This window comes from Hydra vulgaris, chromosome 06 (assembly GCF_038396675.1).
Source record: "Hydra vulgaris chromosome 06, alternate assembly HydraT2T_AEP".
Taxonomy (NCBI): domain Eukaryota; kingdom Metazoa; phylum Cnidaria; class Hydrozoa; order Anthoathecata; family Hydridae; genus Hydra; species Hydra vulgaris.
The window spans coordinates 43,777,501-43,804,240 of NC_088925.1; the positions used below are offsets into that span (position 1 = coordinate 43,777,501).

General features: G+C 25.1%; 1 protein-coding gene across 1 annotated transcript in view; it reads right to left on the reverse strand.

Moving 5' to 3' along the window:
• Positions 1-26,740, reverse strand: part of LOC101234626 (tyrosine-protein phosphatase non-receptor type 21) — a 76,003-nt gene that overhangs the window by 44,015 nt on the left and 5,248 nt on the right. The window contains exons 2-3 of the mRNA XM_065800220.1: positions 13,200-13,381; positions 3,264-3,361 (exon numbers count right to left, since the gene is read on the reverse strand). Coding sequence (XP_065656292.1) covers positions 3,264-3,361; positions 13,200-13,381 — 280 coding nt within the window. The remainder of the gene's footprint in view (positions 1-3,263; positions 3,362-13,199; positions 13,382-26,740) is intronic.

Genomic DNA, 26,740 nt, shown 5'->3' on the forward strand with positions numbered 1-26,740 from the left:
TAAAAAAAATTCTTCTTATAACTTTTACAAAACACGAAAAGCATAAAATATAAAAAAATAAAACAAAAGGCTAAAATTATTGTCAACTTATTTTATTCATTTAGTATTACTTATTAAGTATTTTAGTTGTGTTTTCTTTTTTTTGTTTTTTTTATTTTGTTGTTGTTGCTGTTGTTACTTCCTTATATTTTAATTTATCTATTTTAAAAAGCGATTATTTTTTTATATTAGCTTCAAAAAATACAAAAATAAAAAAAATAGGAAAAATTTTTAGACTAAAAAATTATAACAATTTTTTAGAATATATATTTTGTTTAATTTTTTTTTTGTTTTTTTAGAAAGATATTTCTTACTTTTGCAGAAAAGAAGTTTGTTATTATCTTTTACAGAATGAAAAGAATTTTTTTTTACAGATTTTTGTAGTGTGTGTTTTTTTTAATGTTCCAGTATTGCTTAATAATTTATTTATTTTTTAAACAAACTACAAAATCTATTATGCAATACAAACAAACTTTTACTTTTTATTAATGAATTTCAAAATAAATTACAAAGCCCAATGCTGAGCTTCAGGCTAAAAGCTAAAGCGGTTAAACTTTTTAGATGACAGCATTCAAGTCACAGATCAACATAAAATAAGCCCAAAGCCATTTTTATAGCAGTAATCAACCAGGGCTTGATTTTGATTATTTCATCATTATCAACATCATCATTGTCATTATCATCAATCTCTCCATTGCTTTTTTTTCCCCATCAAAGGTATTTTTATTTTTGTTGTTGCTTATTTCATCATACTTGTGCTTATTGCAAATTGCTACAGTTGGTTACTTGGTTTACATACGTAGCTACAGTTGGTTACTTGGTTTACATACGTAGCTACATCTGGTTACTTGGTTTACATACGTAGCTACAGTTGGTTACTTGGTTTACATACGTAGCTACAGTTGATTACTCTCATAGTTTACTTACGTAGCTACAGTTGGTTAATGTCGTAGTTTACTTACCTAGCTACAGTTGGTTAATGTCGTAGTTTACTTACCTAGCTACAGTTGATTACTGTTATAGTTTACTTATGTAGCTGCAGTTGATTCCTGTCATAGTTTACTTACGTAATTACAGTTGGTTATTTTTTATACTCTATAGTAAAACCCATCAAATGTCTCATGTTAACAATTATCTGCAGTACGATTCATAATTATTCCGCAATTACTAATGTGTTTTAACAGTTAATTAATTAAGATGGATAGTATACTTTAATTTAGATATTCATATTTATTTTTTATCTATATTATAATTTGGATTTTGTTGTAATTTAGTAATTGATCAGAAAACTGAATCAATTTAGCGAGAACATAAGTAATTAATAAGTGAAAAGATTCACATTATTTAAACAAAAATAAATAAAACAGAGTATATAATAAGGTGACCAATATCCTCATTTTTTATGTAAAAGAACGTCTCTATATTTAACCTTCTATAAAATGCAAATACTCATACAAAAATCGAGTAATGCTTAACAAGTGTTACTTTTATATTCTTATATGAATCTAATATAATATATATAATACAATATAATTATATATATAACACAATATATATGATATAATACAATAATATATATAATATAATTATATATAAGTACAATTCAAATCAAGTAAGAAATTAAGTTAAAAAATTAATACTTATTGTGCTAATAAAATCTAAAAACGAAAAACACTATTTTTATTTTTGAAATTAATTAAAAAAGCAATACAAATAAATTTGATTTGCTTGTTGTAAATGAAACCATATACTTTGATAAATTTTTGAAATTAAAGTAGAAAAACAGTGTACACTCTTGATTTCTTGACATACTATTTTGACTAGATTCATTACTGGAAGCATAATGGTGAAGAAACAAATGTTTTTTGTTAATATCTTAATAAATTTATTTTAAAAAGTATAACTCCAAACTATTTAATGTTTATTTAAAAAATGAACATGACTTGTCTTGGTAGTTGGAAATCTCTTTAAATATTATAACTATTTTAAGAGCTTATGACACATTTTATTTAATATATTAAATATTTTAATACATAAAAATTGCATATGTTTAGAATTTTTGCTAAACAAGAATGCAAAAAAAAATATCTTTTTGAATAAGTTTACCAGCAGAGCTTTAATTGAAAAAATAAAAAAAAAAGAAGTCTTTTTTTTTTTCTATTTTAATTTTTAACATATAATTCATTACAATTTTATATAACTTTTATTGTTATTTCTTGTGTTTGTCAAAAATTGAAAAAAAAATTAACAGATGTCCAGGTAAATTAAAAAAGCATAGTAATCAATACAGTAACAGTAATAGTAGGCATGGTAAAGCAAGGGTTGGATTAAGCAATCATGAATTGCGATATCTGGAAAAATATCTGGTTTTTTATTTTATGTTTGGTTACTAATGGTCCAGAAAAATGTGCATTTTTCTGGACCATTAGTAAAACTTTGCAATCATTGATTTCATTAGTAACAGTTGAGAAATGCTAAACGATTTACTTTTAAAGGGACTTTTAAAGAGTTTAAACAATTTATAAAGTTTACAGTTTTATATAAACTAAAGTTTGAAGACCAGATATTTTTCCAGATAAAAGATTTTGCAATTGCTTAATTCAACCCTTGGTTAGTAACATGATTGATCATAGTATAAATTATTATTGTAATTATCTAATTTTTAGTATATTAATTAACTATTTCATAGTTATTATATGCTGTCTTTTAAGTAGTTAAGTTTTTTAAATTGAAAAAAAAAGAATAATAAAAATTGCTTAACAAAATTAAAATTAAACTTTTTAACAAATTAAAAATAAAGGATGGAAAAGTCTCAAAAAGAATTCTGGTTTTAAAACATATTTTTTCCTAGTCTCTGGTGTTCAAAAGTTTGAAAAATATTAAGACCTATGTTTATAAAAAAATATAGGGGATTCAAAGTTTTTGAACCTATTATTTTTTAGTATAGACTCTCAGTGTCCCTGACCATTAATTAACATAAGGATTATGGGTTCAAAACTAAGAGGTCTTGTACCATAAATGTCTTGAACTTTTTGCCAAATGTAGTCCATAAGCTCTCAATATTTTCAAAGCTCCATTACACCTAAGACCAAAGAAATAATGTTGTGACTTTCAAACGGGAACCCATTTTGGGACTTCCGATTCTTGCTTAAAATACTAAAATCTTGATCAAATAAAAAAACATGTTATATTTATATAAAAAATCATATATAAAAAAAAACAACCTTGGACAGCAAGAGCAGCAAGTCTCAGAGCAATTCCTAGATTACATTTTAATTTTCCACTAAGTATTAGTGACTTAAGTTGAAGGTAATAAAGATACCTAAAAAACATTCAATTCAATCAATTTAATACCTAATTTAAAAAAAACAGAACATTATTGTGTGTGCATGTGTAAAGAATAATTTAGTCATTTATTTTTAGGGAAAAATTATTTAGTAATAACTTTTTAACTATAAAAAACAATAATGGAGCAACATTTTTAAAGTCTTTGTGTTAATTTCCTGCTTACATTTCAACAAGCTAAGTACATTTCTAGGAGCATAAAATTCTTTAAAGTTTAAAATACTTTTTTTTTTACTTTTTAATTACATTTTAAATCTTTGTCAAAAACCAACATTGAAATCATATACTAAAACTCCAAGAAATAAAATGTGCTTGAAGGACATGAATACCTCTGTAGATTGCATATCTGTAAAAGTATATTACAAAAAATATTGTAATTGGGTAATAAGTAATAAGTTTTGCTTTTTTGCAAACTAAATACTATTGATTGTAAGAGATTTATACCTTAATAATACTGATAAAACCAATGATAAAACACGTTTTATTTCAAAAGAAAATTATATAGTTATGTAAAAAACTTTATAATACAACAATAAAACAATATTGTGAGATTGTTTTGTCACTATAAAAAGCTAATATATATGTTAATATAAAACAACATTGCATATTGTCTATTTTGCTGTTTTATACAGTTTATAATATTAAATCATAAAACGTGTTTTATCCTCAGTATGAATGGAGTATTTTTGACTTAATGCCATAAGAAAAATACTTTAAAATTACATAAAGAAATTACTTGTGGTAACTGCACACACACAAAAAATTACAACCCTAGAATTATTAAAAGACCGGTAAAAAACCAATCATTTAAAGAACGATTTATTATTATTTCTGCAAATAATTATCATTTGTAACAACATTATAAACGTATAAAAGAAATTTAATTTAAGAAATTACGTATAAAAGAAATTTAAATAAGCACAAGTGAAAACTGGTTTCTAATTGCACCAATTATTTTTGAATATTGGTTAGAAAAGAAAAAGTAAAGAAATATTATTAAATTTAGATGTTTTCTTCAACCTCCTCTAGGATGTGATCTTAGTAATATTATTATTATTTAATATTATTAATATTATTTAAATAAATATTAATAAAAACACCCCTAATATTGTTTCTTACTACTTTATATTACTACTATATTTTACTACTTTCCTACTACTATATTGTACTAGACACCACCATCTACCTCAAGGCCGTAGACAACTTTTTTTGAAGTTTGAGCTAAGCAACTTTGAAACATGAAGAAAACTCCATATTTAAGTATGTCCATAAAAATAATGAATGAGGATGCTATGCAAAAAATTACGTTGATTGGAGACTGGGAACAAAAAAAAACCCTAAACGTTAGTCCCCCCCCCCAGCCCCAAATAGGAGGGCAATGAGTCAAATTTGTTTTTGTTTTTTTTCAATATTAACTTAATTTATATTCATTGACAAATTTCAAATTTAATTCAATTATCTATTGTTGTTCGGTTTATATGACCTTATAAAGTTTACACCTCCTCAAATTGAGGGAGTAAACTTTATAAGGTCATAAAAGCTGATCAACAAAAGATTATTGAATCAAATTTGAAATTTGTAGATAAATATAAATTAGGTTTAAGATTGAAAAAAAATAATAAATTTGACTGATTGCTCACCTATTTAGGGCTGGGGAGAGGGGGCTAACGTTTTTGGATTTTTGTTGTTATCAGTCTCCAATCACAGCAATTTTTTGCATAGCATCCTCATTCCTCATATATATGAACATACTTAAATATGGAGTTTTCTTCATGTTTCAAAGATGCTTAGCTCAAACATCAAAAAAAGTTGTTTACGGCCTTGTTCCTAATGCCTTTTTACTATACTTCTACACAAATACTACCTAATGGTTATTTTATTATACTTCTACACAAATACTACCTAATGGTTATTTTACTGTACTTCTACACGCATTAATTTGATTGAACTAGAATTTAGTAGAGTAAACTAGAATTTAGCCAAACACATAAGTACAATGAAAAATATGACTTTTATTTTCTTTAAAGAAAAATGCAACATTTGTAAATTATGGATAATTTTGGCAAAAAAATTTTTACAGTTAATTGGCCAGAAGTTACAGTTTATTTTTATTTTTTTATTTTATTCAAATATGAAAAAAATCTTGTTGAGCTGTCCAGTATTTTTCTGGTAATTTGTTCACCAGTTGTAATAAATAATAAATAATCTGATTTTAAACTTTAAATACACTTAGATGATATATATATATATATTTATATATATTAGCAGGTCTTGTTAAGAAGCCTTACGCAGCTCACATTTTGCTTGCGAAAAGGCGATTTGCCTACGCGTTCAGCAGTTTTGCGTTACGCAAAAACTTATATCTTTATCTTATATTTTTAATTATCGTTTGATATGGTTTATGTGACGTTTATTCTGAAGAAATAAAGTCATAAGTAAAAGCATTTAACCGCAATTGTAAACTAATAGATTTTTTGTTAAAGAAACAGTTTGTTTAATAATTTTTTTTATTGTTGATAAAAATTAGTTAAAAAAAATAAAGTGTTTTAAGTTTTATCTTAAGGAATTAAATATATAAATTCCTTTTAAATGTAAAAATTATTTTTTGTCATAATAGTTTAAAAAATGCACAATTTATATTAATGTAAATATTTTATTAATAATTTTATTCATTTATTAATATTTTGTTTATTGTTAATTCAATAACGTAAAGTTTTAATGACGTTCGTTTAATTTATGAAAATAAATTATGATCACAAATATGTTATCGGTAACTGATAAATAACAAAAAAAAACTCTTTATTGTTAAAAAAAACTATTAAAAAGAGTTCACAAATTAAATAAGAAAAAATTTATTAACAGTTAATAAAATAATCAAAAACCAACTGTAAAATCATAAGAAAATAAACAAACATTATTTTACGTTTCATGAAAAGAATATTTTTTTCAAAATAAAATTTAGTTCATATTTGAAAAAAATAATAAAAATGATTTATTAAATAAGAACTTAGATTTTATTTGTAACTTTTGTTCTAGTGAGAAAAAAACATTTGTATGATTTTTAACGCGTTAATAAAATAACTTTAATTACAATGCGGTTCTTGAAAAGACGCTAGTGACGCAATATAACTTCTAACGATGCAAAATATATTTGCTGAGTTGAGTTACTTAGAAATGTGTTACGCGTTTTCGCTACGCAGCGAAATCTTGTAACAAGGCCTGTATTAGGGTGCATCACAAAATAACAATTTAAAAAATTGATTTTGTCTGACACCTAATTGTGTTCTATATATCAAAAAACAATGACTTTCAAAAATTTTAGAATAAGAAATATTTTTAGAGGCCCCCCGACACCCTTGAATATTTGACCAGTTCCTAATGATTTCAAAAAAATAGTTTTTTAAAAGTAGGTCATGTTGGGTCTCAAATTAAGTTATATTTTATAAAAATTTTAAAAATAATCATCATTTTATTAAAAGAAATTCACATTAGATTTTACTGCAATAAATATGACATTTTTAAAATAAAAATGAAAAAGGTGCATTTTTTGTAGTTTTATATATACATAGCAGTGAAATATAAAATGTTTTTTTTTTTTAATTATTATTTTGAAATTTTTTAAAAATTTTGTTTAATTTGAGACCCAACACGACCTACTTTTAAAAAACTATATATTTTATAAATATTAGGGACTGGTCAAATATTCAAGAGTGTCGGGGGACCTCTAAAAATATTTCTTATTCTAAAATTTTTGAAAGTCATTGTTTTTTTGATATATAGAACACAATAGGTGTCAGACAAAATCAATTTTTTAAATTGTTATTTTGTGATGCACCCTAATATATATATATAAATATATATGTAAATTATGTTAGTGTATTTTACAAATAGAGTGCTCAATGTTCTTAAAGAACAGAGCAATAATTAATTAGTAAAAAACACTTATCTAACTTTTATCTTCTACTCGGAGTTTCACCATTGCTGGATCATCAGGAAGAGTTACTAAATCTCAAAAAAAATTCAATTTATTTCCAAAAAATGTATGCTATGTTTGCAAGAAAAATTTGAAATAATTACTCATTTGAATTAAGAAAATTTATTAAATAAAAAATCTGAATTAATTTCTAAATGTAGGCACGAAAATAAATACCTCTTAAAAAATTATAAAAACAAATGACCAAATTAAACTATCCCCATTCCAAAGAAAATTATCTCATAATTACTTTCTGTAACTTCCCGTTAACAAAAAAATATAGTAATTAAAATTTTTTATAATAATTTATAACTTCCTGTAAAATATTTTTTTCTATAAATTGAATTTTTTTTGAGATTTAGTAACTCTTCCTGATGATCCAGCAATGGTGAAACTCCGAGTAGAAGATAAAAGTTAGATAAGTGTTTTTTACTAATTAATTATATAAATATATATATATATATATATATATATATATATATATATATATATATATATATATATATATATATATATATATATAGGCTTCGGCAGGAGTAAATGACTGCACGAACTTTAAATAGCCCATCTAAACCTATCTTCATGGGCTATGTGGGCCGCCCGCCCAGATAGTCTTGCACAGGCTTTTTTGAAAAATTAAAATTATTATGTTTTGATGAAATTTTTTTTTATTTTAAACTATATTTTGTTGATTCTTCATGCCATGTATAGTAAAAATTTTAATTGTAATAATAAATGTTTTTTTAGCGATAAAAAGACAGAAAAACAACTTGCAAAAAAAAAAAACCTAACGTTTTTTTTTAAATAATTTTTTTTAACTTAATTTTTATTTAATAACTTAGTAATTAATTAAATAATAAATAAAAAAACAATATTCATACAAAAAACAATATGTTAAAATATAATCAATCATTCTAATAAAACAACAATATGTTAAAATATAATCAATCATTCTAATAAAACAACAATATATAAAAAACTTTATAAAAACGAATGATCTTAATTATTTGTTATAAAAGTTCATTCATGTTTTTTCTTCTTTGTGAATGAAAATGTCATCGTATATAAAAATTTCTACAATCGCTTTATTAACAAGTAGGAGTGACAAATCATTTAAAAAGATTTTGGTAATTAAACTTCAAATAGTTGGATACTTGTAAAGTTGAGATAATACTTTTTCAAAGTTACGCTGCAGCTTTTATTTTTTGCTTAGAGTTATTAGTGTGCGCTCTACTTAGTGAGTTTTTGTAATTATGTTTTGGTTTTGGTTTTGTTTCTCGATTTTTATTCAGTTTTATCAGTTGAATAATCGGATTTTTGTTGAGTTTATTCCAAATCTAGTCGAACCAATAATTTGCAAGCAACGCAAAAAATGGCAGAAAAACAACTTTTGCAACCATAACATTTCTTTATTTAAGCATCTTGACATTTGCTTGAAAAATTTTGCAATGATGTAGCAATGTTGCAAGATCTATTTGAGTATTTATTTATTGTCTTACTAAAATAATGGAATAAAATGTGATATTTTTTATTGCACTTCTTTAGTTGATTCATTTTTCTTGTGCTTTATAAATTGAATTAAATTTTAAAAATTGATATCTCTGAGCTATAAAGATATTGTGACAATTTTATTGATATCTTTTTTTAAATAAACCTTGTTCTATTCTTATACAATTGTTTTTTAACCGTTTAGACTAAATTTTAATTATTACGATCGTTTCCGTTCAATTTACTATCATACTCTTTTATAAACTCCTAATTGATTTTATATTCTTTTCGGAAATTAGGAGAAAATATATATTATTTTGATGTGATATGTAAGTTAAAATTTAGGGTAATCTAAATAATAATTTCTAAGACTTAGTATAAATAGATTTTTTAAGATTCTGGTATATACACTTCTTAAATATATTCTACTTATATAATATAGGCGTGTATAAAGAAAAGTGTTATATGAATTTTTACACTTTTTTATGAATAGAACCAATAGAAAAGTATTAAATGCAATATTATTTTATATATCAGGTTTATTACTATTAAATATATTTAAATGTATTAAATATAGCACAAGTATAAAAACCAAAATAAAATATGAAGAAATCATATAGTATTATTTTTATGATACAAAAGGAATATATAGTTATAAATTATTTATAAATATTCATTATAAATAAATTAGCCCAGATATCTTTAATTTTAAAATCGAACCCAGTTTCTTCACTTTCACTTGATTCAGGTGTTTCCCATTCACTTTCACTGCTCGTAATCAATGTTGTCTTTTTTGTCATTTTCTATTATAACAGGTTAAACTATTGGATCGAAAATATCTGTTCACCGTTTTTGTAAAAATATCAGTAACCTGTTTGATTACATTTTTCCTACCATTATCACTAAAGTTTGGATCTTCGATTTTGATGGCCGAGATAGCGTTAAGTGTTTTGTGGTTAATTCTGAGTCTTTAAATTTGGGTACTCGGTCCGTTGACTTTTCTAAGTATGGCTCCATATATCACAGGCTGGTTTACTAGGGTAATTTACCTTTACAAAATTTTTGAATTTTGTAAAGGTAAATTACCCTAGTAATGTTATTATATTTCAATGTTATGAATTGCTCCCAAAGCATTTATTTTTTATACTGAATACAGACCTTTCACCATAAACAAATATTGTTCCATTTTCCACGATTGTTTCCTTTTCACAAATTTCATCTTTACCCCAATCCAGATATGTTGCTAGTGTAACTCTGTTACCGAAAGATGCCATTTTCTTTATTGGAAACGACTTTTTAACTTGAAAATTTAAACAACTTGAAAACTTGAATATATTAGACACTCAATTTATACTATAAAATCGATTAGCAGTCTGTTGTTTATAAATGAGAAAAACGATTTTTAATAATGAGTTACATATTAGTATATTAAATAAACTGCCGCCTTCAAAAAAAACAAGAAGTTAAGGCGGAAGTATACAGGAAAATAAGCACTACTTTACACATCTTTAAAGTATGACAAACTAGTTTATCTATCAATTAAGCAAAATGTGGGATTATATAAAAAAGAAATTGTCTTTATTATCTAACAGTTCTTATTGTATAATTTACAAATTTCCAAAGAATACTGAAAACCAGGACTATTATGTTAAATTCTTTCGCAACACATGCATATTTTGCTGTTTAATATACTAACTATTTATCTTTTAACATAACACAGAATAATACGGAACAGTTATAGCTGTTTGAAATAACTTGTTCGATTTTTATTTCTTAATTTTAAATCAGAATATTCAAAAACTATTTTTTTCATAATTCTTTTAGCATATCCTGAATAAATAGTTTCATTTTTTAACTAGTAAAACAAACAGTTATACAACATTACATCATTTGAGAAGTTTTTAAAAGAATAACTAAATAAAAACAAAAATATTTAACTTTATTTTTACCAAATATTTATATTTTGCATTGGCTTTATTTTGCGTGTGTAAAATGATTTGCTCAGGTGTGGAGGCGGGTGCGGGCTATAGCCTGCCATTCCTGCCGAAGCCTTTATATATGTATGTATATATATATATATATATATATATATATATATATATATATATATATATATATATATATATATATATATATATATATATATATATATATATATATATACATATATATATATTATTCTACTACATTTATTACATTACTTATATTCACTAAATCCATTCATGTCTCACATTGTTAACAATTTCACAAGCAAACACAATTGCTAGTGACAATTATTAACTCATAACATGACTATTGTCTTTTATTAGGTACTTAAAAAAAATCTTTATTTCTATGTATCAGGGATGCGGAGTCCCAAAAAGGACTCCGGATTTGAAAGTCACAAACAGATTACTTTATGCTAGGTTTTAGTATCCAGGAGCTCTAAAAATATAAATAAGTTTATGGACTACTAATAGAAAAAAAAATTAAGACTTTTAGGTTAGAGGAACAATTGTTTTTTGAACCCGGAGTCCTTAGGTATAATGGCGGCAAGGACTCCGGGACTCCAGGACTCCAAGCTTAAAAACAATAAGTTTCAGGTCATTATATCTCATGAACTTTTTTCCTATTGCAGATCGTAAGTCAACAATCATGTTTAGAGCTTCTGGACACTACAGACTTGGAAAAAGTAGAGATATAAAGCCGGAGTTCTTTTGGGACTCCGCATCCCTGCTATATATATATATATATATATATATATATATATATATATATATATATATATATATATATATATATATATATATATATATATATATATATATATATATATATATATATATATATATATATATATATATATATATATATATATATATACACACTTATGCATGGTAATAGAGTTTGTTTTTTTTTGTTTTTTTTTTTTGTAATAGATTGCTATTAATCGAACACTACAAAAACAGAAATAAAACAATTAACCTTTTTTGTATCTATACTTTAATAAAAAGATTGCCTTTCCTAACCAAAACCCTAGTTCAATACACCTACAGTAGGTCTTGCGATAGATTAATAAATTGCAGTAGTTAAAAAAATTTTAAACTACCGCAATTTACTAACCTATCACAATACTAGTTTAATTAACTTAAAACAATGTAGAAATGTTATTATGTAATGATATTATCGAGCATTTACTTGGATTCCGGTTTTTTTAAATTATTTTTTCACTTTCAGACAAGGTGCAAAAACGCATTGTTAACATAGTTGGACTTGCTCTTGCAGCCAACATCCAACCATTATCACATCATCGTAATGTTGTTTCTCTTTCTCCTTTCTACAAATACTATAATGGGCACTGCTCTAAAGGGTTAAAGGGTTAAAGCGTCTTGTGCCATCTACTAAAACTCAATATCGTGTTACACGCCATTCAATTAAGTCTCATCCTTTTTCTGTGACAGTTCCAAGTGCTCCAAAAACTCTTATTCCTCTAGTTTTTTTCCTCGAACATCAGTACTTTGGAATTCGCTTCCTTCATCTTACTTTCCTGATTCAAATAACTTGTAATCTTTTAAGTCATCTGTCAATCATTATCTTGCTCTTAAATCTTCATCTTTTTTTGTTTTCCCGTAACTTCCAATTCTAATAGTGATTGCTTGCAGCCTTGTTGGAAGCAAAGTTAAATAAAAAAAAATATTTTTTATTTTTAAAAAGTCAGCAAGTAATAAATTAAAAACTTTAAATATTGTAAGAAAAAAAAAGAGCAATAGTTAATTTTTTTTATGTAAAATTTTTTTTTTTCTTTTCAACAAAATAATTGATAAAGGCTTGTGTTATTAAAATGTGTTATTAACATTTGTGTTATTTAAACGACTAAATGTACGCTTTGTACATATTTTTAATGTTTACAAGGAATTTTATTTCTTGTAAAATAAAATAAAATAAAAAGGTGGAATAAAAGCTTCAAAGGTTTAAAAGATTTTTTTTTTTTTAAATAAAATTTGCTTATGGAACAATATATAATAATATGAAATTTAAAATCAATCCTGAGCATTACATGGTTAAATATGAAAATATATTTTTTATATAGACTTGCTTATTATAAGCATACATGCTTTTAATAAACACTGCATCTGTCAAGTCATTGAGCCAATCATTATTTTTTTTAAAGTAATGTTTTGTCACTTTGTAAATCTGTACAAAATATATTACAACTATTTTTGGTAAAACAAAACTAATGAACTATGCCATGTTTAATCTGTTTTTCTAAACTGGTTAAAATAACTGGGTAAAATTGATAAACTATTATGTTGAATGATACTTAAATATTTCAAATTCATTAATAATTTAGATTCTCATTTGCAGACTTACTAACCTTGTTATTTCTTGCTGAAGTGTGCAGCAATTAGGTACAAAAAATTGAACTTTAAATAATAGTATAGCTTCTGTCCCCTTGCAACTTTTATGTCGATCAAGTTGTTTTCTTAGGCATTTATCAAGATCAACCCAATGAAGCTTTTCCTTCTTTGTCAAAAACTGTAGTCCAAAGTATTCAATCTTAAAAAAAAAAAATATAGAAAACTGTAGTTTGAAGTATTTAATCTTGAAATACATAATTTAAAAATATGTATTGAAGTACTATTTATTACTATTTTTTATTATTATTTACTATTTATGTATTAAAAATATATAATTATATATTCAAAAAAAAATCAATAACGATTTTTAAAAAATGAATATTATTTCTGTTTTTTTATTATATTGAAACATTCAGAACATTTGGGTGATAACATAAAATTGGGGTGATAAACTAAAAAACTATGAAAAAATACTGATATATTTTAAGTCAATGGATGTATGTACATCTCAAGTCAATAGATGTATGTTTACTAGTCTATAATCTCATTAAATCAACTATGCAAAAGAAAAGCAAGAAAATCAACTATGCAAAAGACCTTTGCAAGCGTCATAAAATTTTTTTATAAATTGTGTCATAATTGCTTTTGAATAAAGAGAGACAGATGTTTAGTTTAACTTTTATAATACTTTAAAAAAAAGTTAAAGTTATCTTTATTTAAGATTAGTGTCCTCTAAAATATATACACAGAATTTACAACATATACAGAATTCACATCATACACAGAATTTATATCATTTAGAGAATATACATCATTTACATCATTTACAGAATCTACATCATATCTACAAAATTTGCATTGGTTTACATCATATCCACCAAATTTGCATTAGTAAAATTAGGTTTACCAAACCTGTTGAATAGGCAGAGAATGAATAAAATTTTAAAAAATTTTTAACAAAAAATTAAGTACAGCTCAAATAAAAGTAGAAAATTGCTTTAAAAAATACCCAATGGTATCCAATATGTGCTCCAATCCTAGGTGGAAAAAAATTAAACCTTTATGCTGAAAACTCTATATGTTATGACAACTTAATTAAGGAAATTTTATTTTGTTATTATTTTTTTTTTATTTAGGAATTTTTAATTCTGGAAAATATTTTAAGTAACTTTGATTATGGAAAATACTCTATTTAAATAACACATTTCCTCAATAAAAGATTCCCAATCTTTAATTGAGGAAAATGTTATAACTACTTAACTATATGCTTTAAAGATTTTTTCTGAAAAAGACAAAAAAGTGTACTAGCTATAGGGTGTGGTGAAGACTGGTAAAAATTCAACTGATTAGTACATAATTGTTTGTAAAAAAATTGAGTCTTACATTTTTTTTTTTTTTTTTTTAGAATATTCACCTCCCCAAGGGGGAGGTAAATATTCTAAAAAATTATTTATTCGTGGTGCAACCCACTCTCAACTCTTTAACTCCGAAACACGAACCTTGCCGAGCAAGGCCGCTGCACGGAGAAACTAAGTTGAGTCTTACATATATTGAGATATGTGAGTTCCTATTTTATGATAAGGAGAACAAAGATCAATGATGGTTGCAATGATGATTAGATGTGTGTTTTACCTTGTACTATAGGGCAACCAAATAAACAAACTAAGCAGAATCATGATTTGTGCACAATTTCAGAAAAAAGATAAGCTAAATATTATGTAACTATGTATTTTATTAAAAAAAGAAAGCAACCTCTAATCTCCATTAAAATAACTTTTTTTTAAACAATAATCAAGTGAAAAACATATTTGAATAAGTAATAATAAGTGAAAAACATATTACAACAGCAATGCAAATTTCTGAAATATTTTAATTCTTACATGTTACATTGAAAAGTGTATAAATATATTTTACTAAAAACTAGCAAGTAATTTTTATTGTTTTTCAATTTCTTTTTTAACAAGCTGTATAAAGAAAATAATTGTCTTCCTTTTATGCTTTCATTGCAAATAAGAATATGAAATTGAAAAAATGTAAAAACTTAAAGTTTTCCACAAACATTTTAAAGAATAAAATTTATTGTAAATAATTCTAGTGTAAATAATGAACTCATTTCTAACTGGCAAATACAAGTTATTAATAGATTAAATATTTAGTAGTAGCTACTTATATCTTTATTTAGTAGATTTAAGTAGCTTAAAAAACCCAATTAAAAACAAACTTATTTGGTATTTTTATTACACTTTTCTAATGTGTTGCTTCCTGACTAATGATTTTCATTAGTGAAAATAACAAACTGCCATTATAAAAAAAAGGCAACAAAACATTATGCAACAAATCTATGATCAACGCCATAATACACATCATTTTTAATTAATGTTGTTATAATATATAGCACATCGATCTATTTCTTTCTGGGAAACCTTGGTAGTTTATCATAGTATTTTTCTTAAGATAAGACAAAGGTTCTTTGTTTTTTGACTGTATAAAAAAATTAGTTTTAAGACCAGAATAAGTTTATTTTATGAAAAATTGGAGTAAAACTAAAATAAAACTTATAAAAATTACAAGCTCTTAATACAATAATTATAAAGCTTCTCTTCACTTGACAACAGCAAAACTTTTGATTCTATATCTTCACTGAGAGATATAATCAGAGCACTACCCTTTCCCAATAATAAAAGAAGAGACAAAGGTCAACTCTTTCGGCTTATTTTTCCTTTTCATAAGTTTAAAAACTTATCCATTAACACAATGCTTTGTTAATCTTATTAGGATGTTTCACCAAAACAACTCCATTATGTGTTTAAACTTTTCATCTAAAAGCAATTCATTATAATTTATCAATTAAAGCAACACCTTGATTGATTTATTACAGAACTTTCTTTCATCTTCACTAATCATTCCAGTTTAAAATGTTTTTCATCTAGAAAGTGAGTCTAGAAAAACATATTAAACTTAACTTCTCATGTTATTCAAATTTATATTTTAATCAATATCGATTCAACATTTACTTTGAAATCAATTGAAATGATATTTTTAGGATTGAGTTAACTCCATTAATTTTGTTTTTTAAGTAAACTTGAAAAAATCTTAGGTGGTACACATATATATTTTTTGAAAATAACTTGAAAATTTTATATAAAATTACCTCAGTATTTTTAAAGTTCGATAAAATAAAAAAATCATCTTTTAGACCTCTTAAATGCATAAAATATGTATCACTCATTATTATCAAAAACTTGAATATCTCTTTATAATAATGCTGAACATAATGCTGCTGTGCCCACTTGTGCATGTTTAACAATAAACTTTTGGAAGCTATTAAACCCAAGGTAACTGCAAGAAAGAGTCTCTCAGTATTTTTTTAAAAGGAAGAATAAGAAATTTATATACAGATATGTAAATATATGAAACGATATGTAATATTTTTTCATATATTTGCTGTGATCAAGTTGTCTAAATAAAAAACTTTTTGATGATTTTATTAAAAAAGCTTATCGACAAATAGACCAATTAATAGACCACTATATAGCCAAAAATCAAGCAACATATTTGCAGCATCTGAAAATAATATTACCAAGTAATCATATTTTAGTATTACTAGATTTAGCTGAAAATTACAGTTTTGTAAATAAAGATGCAGCACAAGGTATCCATCCTTTTGTTATTTACTATATAGGAGAAAAAAGACAAAATGTAAAAGTATTTGTATTATCTCAGATAATCTGCAACACAATACAAACTCAGTTCATTGTTTCATTCATAAAGTATTAAAACATTTTAAAGAGTTGATTACTTTAACCATTGCATTTTTTTTGTGTGTATGTGATGGTGCAGGTTCACAATTCAAAAATTATAAAAATTTATTTAACTTATGTCACCATGAACAAGATCATGAGGTATATGTACAATGGCAATCTTTTGCTACATCACATGGAAAAAAGATTTGTAGTAAAAACCAGTGATATATAAATATATCACAAGATGATATATTTATATATCATCTTGTAGTACAAGAATATTTGTGCAACTTTTGATTGCAATAAAAAAAATTCACTTAAATTTCTATATAATATTAATTAATTTTTAATTAACTTTTTTTATTGCATTAAAAAAATTCACTTAAATTTCTATATAATAATAAATAATTTATAATTAATTAATTTTTTTTTATATATATAAAAATTCACTTAAATTTCTATATAATAAGGGTTCGTCCATAAAGTACGTACGCCAAAAATTTTTAATTTTGACCCCCCCTCCTCCCCCATGTTGCCATGCGTACTTTTATGTCCCCTCCTCCTTCAAAATTACGTACCTTTCTCAAATAGCCCCCCTTCCTTTACTTTTTTTTTAAAATAAACTTTTTTCTCAATAAAAAAATTTATTTAAAAAAAAAAATGGTGGAGGGTACCTTAGATAGACTTTATACGACCCCAAAGCCCTTTGTTTGCGCATTCAAAAAACATCTTTAAATATATATGCAAATTTAAATTTTAATAAATTTGAATTGTCTATAAACAATGTGTGTGTTTAGTCGAGAGGTTAACGCGGAGGGAACGTTCGGCAGAGACCCAAGTTTGTTTTCCATAGAAATCCTACTGAACTTTTTTTTTGTTTTAATAAAGAATCAAATAAAAATAAACTATACTTAGGGCAAATGTTTTTTCAGGCACCCCTCTTTAGTAAGTAAAAAACGAGTCTTAGGCGAGTAATATTGAAAACAATGTCTAAAACCCAGTGCCGAGGGTAGGCTACCTATACCCCTTAATTAGAGGGGGGAGGGGGAAACAGCAAATTTTGTGCTCTTTTGCTAATTTAAGAAGCTTTATAATTTAGCAAAACCTAGCGGTCAAATTTGGAAAATTTTGAGACGCTAATGACACTTTTTGTTCACAGGCCTCCGCCATCCCGATATTTTGCAAGGCCTTCTCATTTGGCATAGGTATAAACAAACTTAAGTTAGGAGTTTGCACAATGTGTGAAAGTGTCCTATCTGGAACATCAAAAAATTCTGAGGGTGCCCATACATGTGTGTGCATAGAGGGAAACTATACTCTCTACTCCATATACCATACATCTTTTTATGCTGGCAAACTAGAATCTTAAGTCAGAATGTAACTTTTCTACTGATTAGCTGGTTAATTGTGATAAATTAGAAAATCAGAGTACGTACTTTTAAATTGAACCCTCCCCCCATACGCTTTTGTACGCTTTTTGAAGACCTCCCCCCTATGAGCGTATGTACTTTATGGACGACCCCTAATAAATAATCTATCTTTAATTAATTTTTTTATTGTAATGATTGATTTTTTCGCTTAAAAAACGCTAATACTTTAAGCTTGAAGAAAGATCATTATAATATAATTTAATTCTGATAAAAATATATGATTTAATTTAAAACTAATTTAGTAAAAATATATATAACTTTATTCTGATAAAAAAATGTATAACTTAATTTGATTTAAAAAATATATATATGTGTATATATATATATATATATATATATATATATATATATATATATATATATATATATATATATATATATATATATATACATATCTGTGTGTGTGTGTTTGCGTGTGTGTGTGTGTGTATATACTCCTAACTGGTTGTCAGAAAGTTATTCCGTATTTTGTTGACAAAAAGTAAAAATTAAAATGCAAGACCGGAATTTTTTTTTTTATTACTTGAAAGACTGCCTGCCCCAAGAACACCTTCACACAACGTGTAAACTCCAAACTTAAGTTTGTTTATTTGCCAAATGAGGTGGCCTTGCAAAAATTTAGGATGGTGGAGGCCTGGGAACAAAAAGCCCTAAAACGTTTGCCTCCCTCCTTCCCTGCCCAAACATGAGGGAAATATATAGCAAAATTTTCAACTTTAACATCTAAAACTTAATTTAAATTTATCGACAGATTTTAATTTTTGTAGAAAAACATTGTAAATTACAAGTTATGACCTTTTTAGTGCCCTCATGTATGGGCAGTTTTAGGGCTTTTTGTTCACAGGCCTCCGCCATCCCGATATTTTGCAAGGCCTTCTCATTTGGCATAGGTATAAACAAACTTAAGTTAGGAGTTTGCATGATGTGTAAAAGTGTCCTATCTGGAACATCAAAAAATTCTGAGGGTGCCCATACATGTGTGTGCATAGAGGGAAACTATACTCTCTACTCCATATACCATACATCTTTTTATGCTGGCAAACTAGAATCTTAAGTCAGAATGTAACTTTTCTACTGATTAGCTGGTTAATTGTGATAAATTAGAAAATCGAAGTACATACTTTTAAATTAACCCCCCCCCCCCATACACTTTTGTACGCTTTTTGAAGACCTCCCCCCTATGAGCATATGATCTTTAATTAATTTTGCAACAATCTATAGTTCTATATAATGCAACAATCTATAGTTCTATATATATATATATATATATATATATATATATATATATATATATATATATATATATATATATATATATATATATATATATATATATATATATATATATATATATATATATATATATATATATATATATATATATGTATATATATATATATATATATATATATATATATATATATATATATATATATATATATTTATATATACATATATATATATATATATATACATATATATATATGTATATATATATATATATATATATATATATATATATATATATATATATATACATAGCTCGCTACATAACTAACTCATAGCCTGCTCATAGTTATTACAAAGCCTGCGGGTTAACCACATGCTAAACTGCAAGTTACATTGCGTGTTACACTACTACTAAAATGCCCGCAGGCTACCTGCTCCTTACATAGCCCGCTATGTAACCTGCTGCCAAACTCCTACAATGCCTGCTGAATACCCAGCCACTATGTAAAAAATATAATATATGTATATATATATATATTGATTTAAAAAAAAGATTCAAGTTTATTAAAATTAAAGGTAATGCTTGGGTTTAACTTAACTGTCAAATTTATTTTAATATATTACTAAATATTGTTCAATATTTATATTTCATTTATTCTTAAAAAAATTAGCTCATTTTTATCGCAATTGTTTTTTGGTTTTCCTTCCTAAACATTTTTTTTTACTCAAAACTTAATTTAAAACAAATGTGTTCCGAGGCTGTATCAAAAATTTGCCTAAAACATAAGCAATTATTTTTTAATAAAGATATATACAATGATATAATTTTAACACAAGGTGTTTGGAAAAATAATCATTGCTTTCACAACTAAATTGCTGATGAAATAATAAACTTTTAATAAATAAAGCAGATAAATTAATGTAATTTTTTTATTTGATACTCGCTAATTTTTTTTTAAATAAAAAATCATTTTTAGTTGCAAATTTTTATAAATGATTATTTAAGAAATAATCTTTTAAACAAATTTAACATATTTTAATTAATTTATACAAATGTCAAGAAAAACAATTTGTTTATATCAAAAAAAAAATTTAATGTAATATTAAATTTAATTTAATATTAAATAAAAATGAATGAAAATAGTAATAATAAAAAACGAGGTAAATAATATTTAATTCGTATTATGGTAATTAATATTATTGCAGTAATTTAAAAAAGTCAATGTCTTTGAAAAATAAAAAAAATAAAGAGTTTTTATGATGTTAAATTAACAAAAGGCATTTTTAAGCATTTATTTAATTTAAAACAAGGTTAAGCATTTTTAATTTAAAACAAGGCCTGCAACATGTATACTCATGTAAATGTTTCTACAATGCAGCATACACTTCTCTTCTACCAGGAATTAATATACCATGTGTTTATAATGCAAAACGGTTTAAATACAATATTGTAGAAATATCTAAAAAAAATCAAGATATTTTATTAAGCATTAAACACTTTAATAGGTCACATAAAGAAGATACTTGCTGGGTTCCAATAACGCACATATTATACAAAAGTTCAATCTGCAACTGGTTAATGCTATGAACTATCAGCTCAAGAAAAAACTGAATAATGAATAATGAAGGGATTGGAAAAAATGTTACAAAATTTTTAGTTACAATATTAAATAGTAAGAATAAAATAGGCTATAAGTCTTTTTAATAGGCTAATAGCCTATTATATAAGATAATAGACTAAAAGTTTTTTTTTCTTTTATAAATTTTATATAGAGTCTTTTTACTATCTAACATTACAAACTCAATGTCACCATTTAGGTAGCCATTATGGATAAAATGTGACATTCAAAAATTTATTAAAGTCTCGAATTGTATGCAATATAAAAAACTAGAAATAAAAACTTTTATGCTGAAATTTTTGGGTATTGCTTTTCTATTTGATATAAACCAAGCCAACGGGTCTCATCAAAATCTGAGATCTATGTTGAAATCCTACAATTTTTAAAACTTTAAAATATGGAAAATATATATGACCTTAAAAACTAGAAAATATGTACACAGGGACCAACCCTGACCTGTTTTGGTACCACTGGAGCAGTATGGTCGCCCAAAAAAAAGTGGCTAAAAAATATTTATTATTTGTTGTTTTACTTTTTGTATTAAAAATATAAAAAGAGTTTTGGTTTAAAATGCAAAAGGAAATAATAATTTTTTTTTTTTTCAAGCTAGTCTTTTTTTTTTTTTTTTTAAGAACAATAAAATGGATTAATAAGTAATAACATACCTTGACTTGTTTAATGTTAAAAATTGTAATTTCGTTATTAACTAAACATTAGATTCAAAAAAAAATGATTCACAAATCGATTATTATTATTACTTATTAATATTACTTATAATTATTACTACTATTTCTAAATTATTATTACTAATTAAAGGTAATGGAATGTATGAAAAATGTAGTTTTTTTCGAAAAAATAGAGCAATTTTAAAATATTCATTCAGAGTAAAGTTAACTTTTGTTTGTTGGCAATTAAAAGAAAACTGTTTTTAATAGTAAATGAAAAAAAGAAAAATTTTCTTGATAACAATTTATCAAATGTGCAAATTTAATTTTTGAATGAATGAACTTTTGATCTGCAGCATTTTATAATATGTTGATTATGTTTAATTATGTTAAGAAAACAAAAAATTAAAATAAAAAACTTTTTCAAAAAAGTTTTTTGTTTCGACTTTAATAATAATAAGAATGTCAATTCCAATAACTTAATGAAATTTATATCATGTTTTAGATATTTTTAAACTTAAAAATCTTTGATGTTTAGAAAAATATATAGTAAATGTAATTTTTTTAATGTATGAAACTTTTTCTAGTTATATATATAATTTTTTTTTTAATTTACTTTGAAACTTATTAACCGTCAGTAAAATTTAAATGAGCCAAATTACTAATATTTAAATTGAAATGAACATTAAAATAATAGTAATTATGTTAATTTTTTAACCTTTATGTTTTGTATTCAAATAGTTTTCTTTTTATATATAGACAACAATAATTCAAATACAAGACATAAGAGTTTACGCATAATTACTATTACTTTAAATTGTTTAAAATATTTTAACTATTTAATATATTAAATATTAAATATATTAAATAAATAATATTAAAGTTACTAAAATATAGTTACTAAATATCTAAAATACTTTAAACAATTTTCAATAAATGTTAAGGAAAAGTGCATTAATTGCAACTTTTTATTAAAATTTTAAATAAAATAGTTTTTCTTAGCATAACTAAAGCGTATACTTTTACGCCCACCACTAAATTCATGTATTCAAAAAAAATGCCTTTTACAATGAGACCCTGTTTTAAATCAACTACTTTTTTTCGGATAAAACTAAACAAGGTAAGCACAAATAAAAGGATATTTAAAAATCATTGCAACAGCACCTTTTTTAACAGGAGGGGAGTGGGAGTTACCTCAAAAATAATGCTCTCCACCCACCCATCTTCCGCAATGCCAGAAAAAAAAAACTGTGTATATATATATATATATGTGTGTGTGTGTGTGTGTATATATATACACAGTTCTTTTTTTCTGGCATATATATATATATATATATATATATATATATATATATATATATGTCAATCTTCTTAAAAATTCAAGAGCCTTATATAAATATGCCATTCGTTTCTGTAAAAAAAAAAAAAAAGATACAAAAGCAGAAAAGCTGGCAAACAGTTTAGCAAATAAGAACTATACCAGTTTCTGGTCTATCTTGACTTGTATTCGCAGCGATAAATGTAGTCTTCCACCTTCTATTGACTCTGCCTCAGCTCCTGATAATGTATGCCACATGTGGTATAATAACTATTCCACCCTGTTTAACTCACAAAGCCAACATGCAATATAAATGACAACTTTATAGTTAAACACTGCAATCTTCTTAAAGATGATGGTTATCTTGTCACTCCTGATGTCCAACCTATCATAAATCATATGTCCTGTGGAAAAGCAGCTGACCATTTTGGACTTTAGTTAGAGCATTATCTCTATGCTAGCCCAAATTACTTTAATATTTTGTCTTTGTGTTTTTCCTCCATGCTTTGCCATGGATACTTGCCTATTGGTGCTTCACACTCAGTTATTTCTCCTGTGGTTAAAGATAAGAATGGTGACATCTCCGATAATGCTAAATATCGTCCAATTGCTTTGGCAACAATTTTCTCCAAGATTTTGAAACATATTTTTGTCTCATGCATTAATGAAAGTTTCACTAGGACTCCCAACCAATTCAGATTTAAGAAAAACCATAGCACTTTTATCCCAGTTCTTATTTCAAAAGATATTTTAAATTTTTACCTATCACATGGCTCTAATATGCATGTGGCATTTATTGACATTAGTAAAGCCTTTGATAGAGTTCACTTTGATTCACTATTTACGAAACTATCTAAAATTATCTCTGGTGTAACTTTACGCTTACTCATTGTTTGGTATGTTGGTCAAACAGCTCAGATCCTTTCGGGTGGAATATTATCCAAAACATTTAATATCAGTAATGGAGTGCGACAAGGAGGTGTACTGTCTCCTCTTCTGTTTAATATATATATATTAACGATCTTAGTGTTTAACTCAATAAAACTACCATAGGCTGTTGCTTGGGTCCTTCTCTTATTAACCATTTTCTTTATGCTGATGATTTTGTCCTGTGTGCACCCTCAGCCAAAGGTCTCCAGATCTTACTTGATTTATGCTCCAGTTGTGCTGTGAAAAATGATATAGTTTATAACATTATTAAGTCTCAAATAATGTTTTTTGAAATTTATAAACCCCTTATAAATAGCTCTCGTTTCACATTATCTGGCATGGTTCTCACATACACTAGTCAATATAAATACCTGGGTCACTTGATCTCAAACGATATGCAGGATGACAATGATATTTTAAAACACATGCACTATATGTATGCCAAAGCTAACCTCATTCGTAGAAAGTTCAGCTCTACACAAATACAAACAAAAATCATGTTATTTAATGCCTTTTGCAGCCCAATCTATGGATATCAGCTGTGGTATCTTTGGAGAAAAGACTCATTCCATTGCCTATATGTTGCATATAATAATGCACTTCGCTTGATATTAAACAAGCCACCATGGAACAGTGCAAGTGAAATATTAGTGAAACATGGTGCCCATTTACTTAATGTTGTTATTCGCAAGCAACAATACTCTTCACTGTTACTGCTGCAGAATACTGAGAGCCTCGTCATAAAAGCTTTTGTTAACTCAGACAGGTTCTTGCAGTCTCCACTGATGTTTAAATGGAGAGCTGAGTTATATTTATAACACTTTAATTTCTTTATTTTTTTTTTTTTTTTTCCTGGGTTTTCTTTATATATTCAAGTGCTTTAGTCTTTGTTTTATTTTAATCCACTTTATTTTACCCATTGTATATTTATTATATTGGGCCTTAGGCCTATCAATAAATTTTGATTGATTGATTTATTGATTGAAGGCCTTGTTAAGAAGCGTTATGCAGCTCGCATTTTGACTGCGAAAAGGCGATTTGCCTACGCGTTCAGCAGTTTTGCGCTACGCAAAAACTTTTATCTTTTAGAATATTTAAACTATTTTTTGATGTTGTTGACGTGACATTTATTCAGAAGAAATAAAGTCGTAAGTAAAAGCATTTAACCGCAATTGTAAACTAATAGATTTTTTGTTAAAGAAACAATTAGTTTGATAATTTTTTTTGTTGTTAAAAATTAGTTTAAAAAAATATAGTGTTTTAAGTTTTATCTTAAGGAATTAAATATATAAATTCCTTTTAAATATAAAAATTATTTTTTGTCATAATAGTTTAAAAAATGTGCGATTTATTTTGATGTAAATATTTTATTAATAAAATAATTTGTTTATTGTTATTTCAATAATGCAAAGTTTTAAAGACATTCGTTTAATTTATGAAAATAAATTATGATCACGAATGTTATCAGTAACTGATAAATAATTAAAAAAAACTCTTTATTGTTTAAAAACATTATTAAAAAGAGTTCACAAAGTAAATAAGAAAAAATTTATTAACAGTTAATAAAATAACCAAAAACCAACTGTAAAATTATAAGAAAATAAACAAATATTATTTTACGTTTAATAAAAAAAAAATTTCAAAATAAAATTTAGTTCATATTTGAAAAAAATAATAAAAATGATTTTTAAAATAGGAACTTAGATTTTTTTGTAACTTTTGTTATAGTGAGAAAAAAAAACTGCATGATTTTTAATGTGTTAATAAAATAACTTTATTTACAATGCGGTACTTAAAAAGACGCTAGTGACGCAATATAACTTCTAACAATACAAAATATATTTGCTGAGTTTAGTTACTTAGAAATGCGTTACGTGTTTTCGTTACCCAGCGAAATCTCGTAACAAGGTCTGATATATATATATATATATATATAAATATATATATATATATATATATATATATATATATATATATATATATATATATATATATATATATATATATATATATATATATATTTATATATATATATATATAATTCTAAACTGAAATTTGATCCTGAAAAAAAGAATACAAAAAAGCGAAATAGAACTAGAAATGTAATTTGGTTCAACCCCTCATATAGCAAAAATGTTTCCACTAACAGAGGAAAAGTGTTTTAAAATTGGTCAATAAGCATTTCCCGCCCTCTAATAAATTACATAAATTTTTTAATCGAAATACAATTAAAGTTAGCTGCAGTTGCACAAAAAATATGGAAAGAATTATAAAAGAACACAACAATGTTTTGCTAAACAAAAAAGAAATCCTGAATGAAAAAACTACAGAAAATTGTAATTGTAAACAAAAAAACAATTGTCCAATGAGTGGAAGTTGTTTATCACAAAATGTGGTATATAAATGTGTTAATTCCTCTAAGAATGTACCTGCTAAACAATATATTGGCATAACAGAGGGTAAATGGAAAAAATGTTTTGCCAATCATAAGCAATCTTTTAAAAATAAAAAAGTATTCAAAAGACACCATGCTGTCAAAATATATATGGTAATTAAAAGGTAAAAATCTTTATACTGAATTGGTCCATCCTTAGAACAGCGCCTCCATATAACAATATTTTCA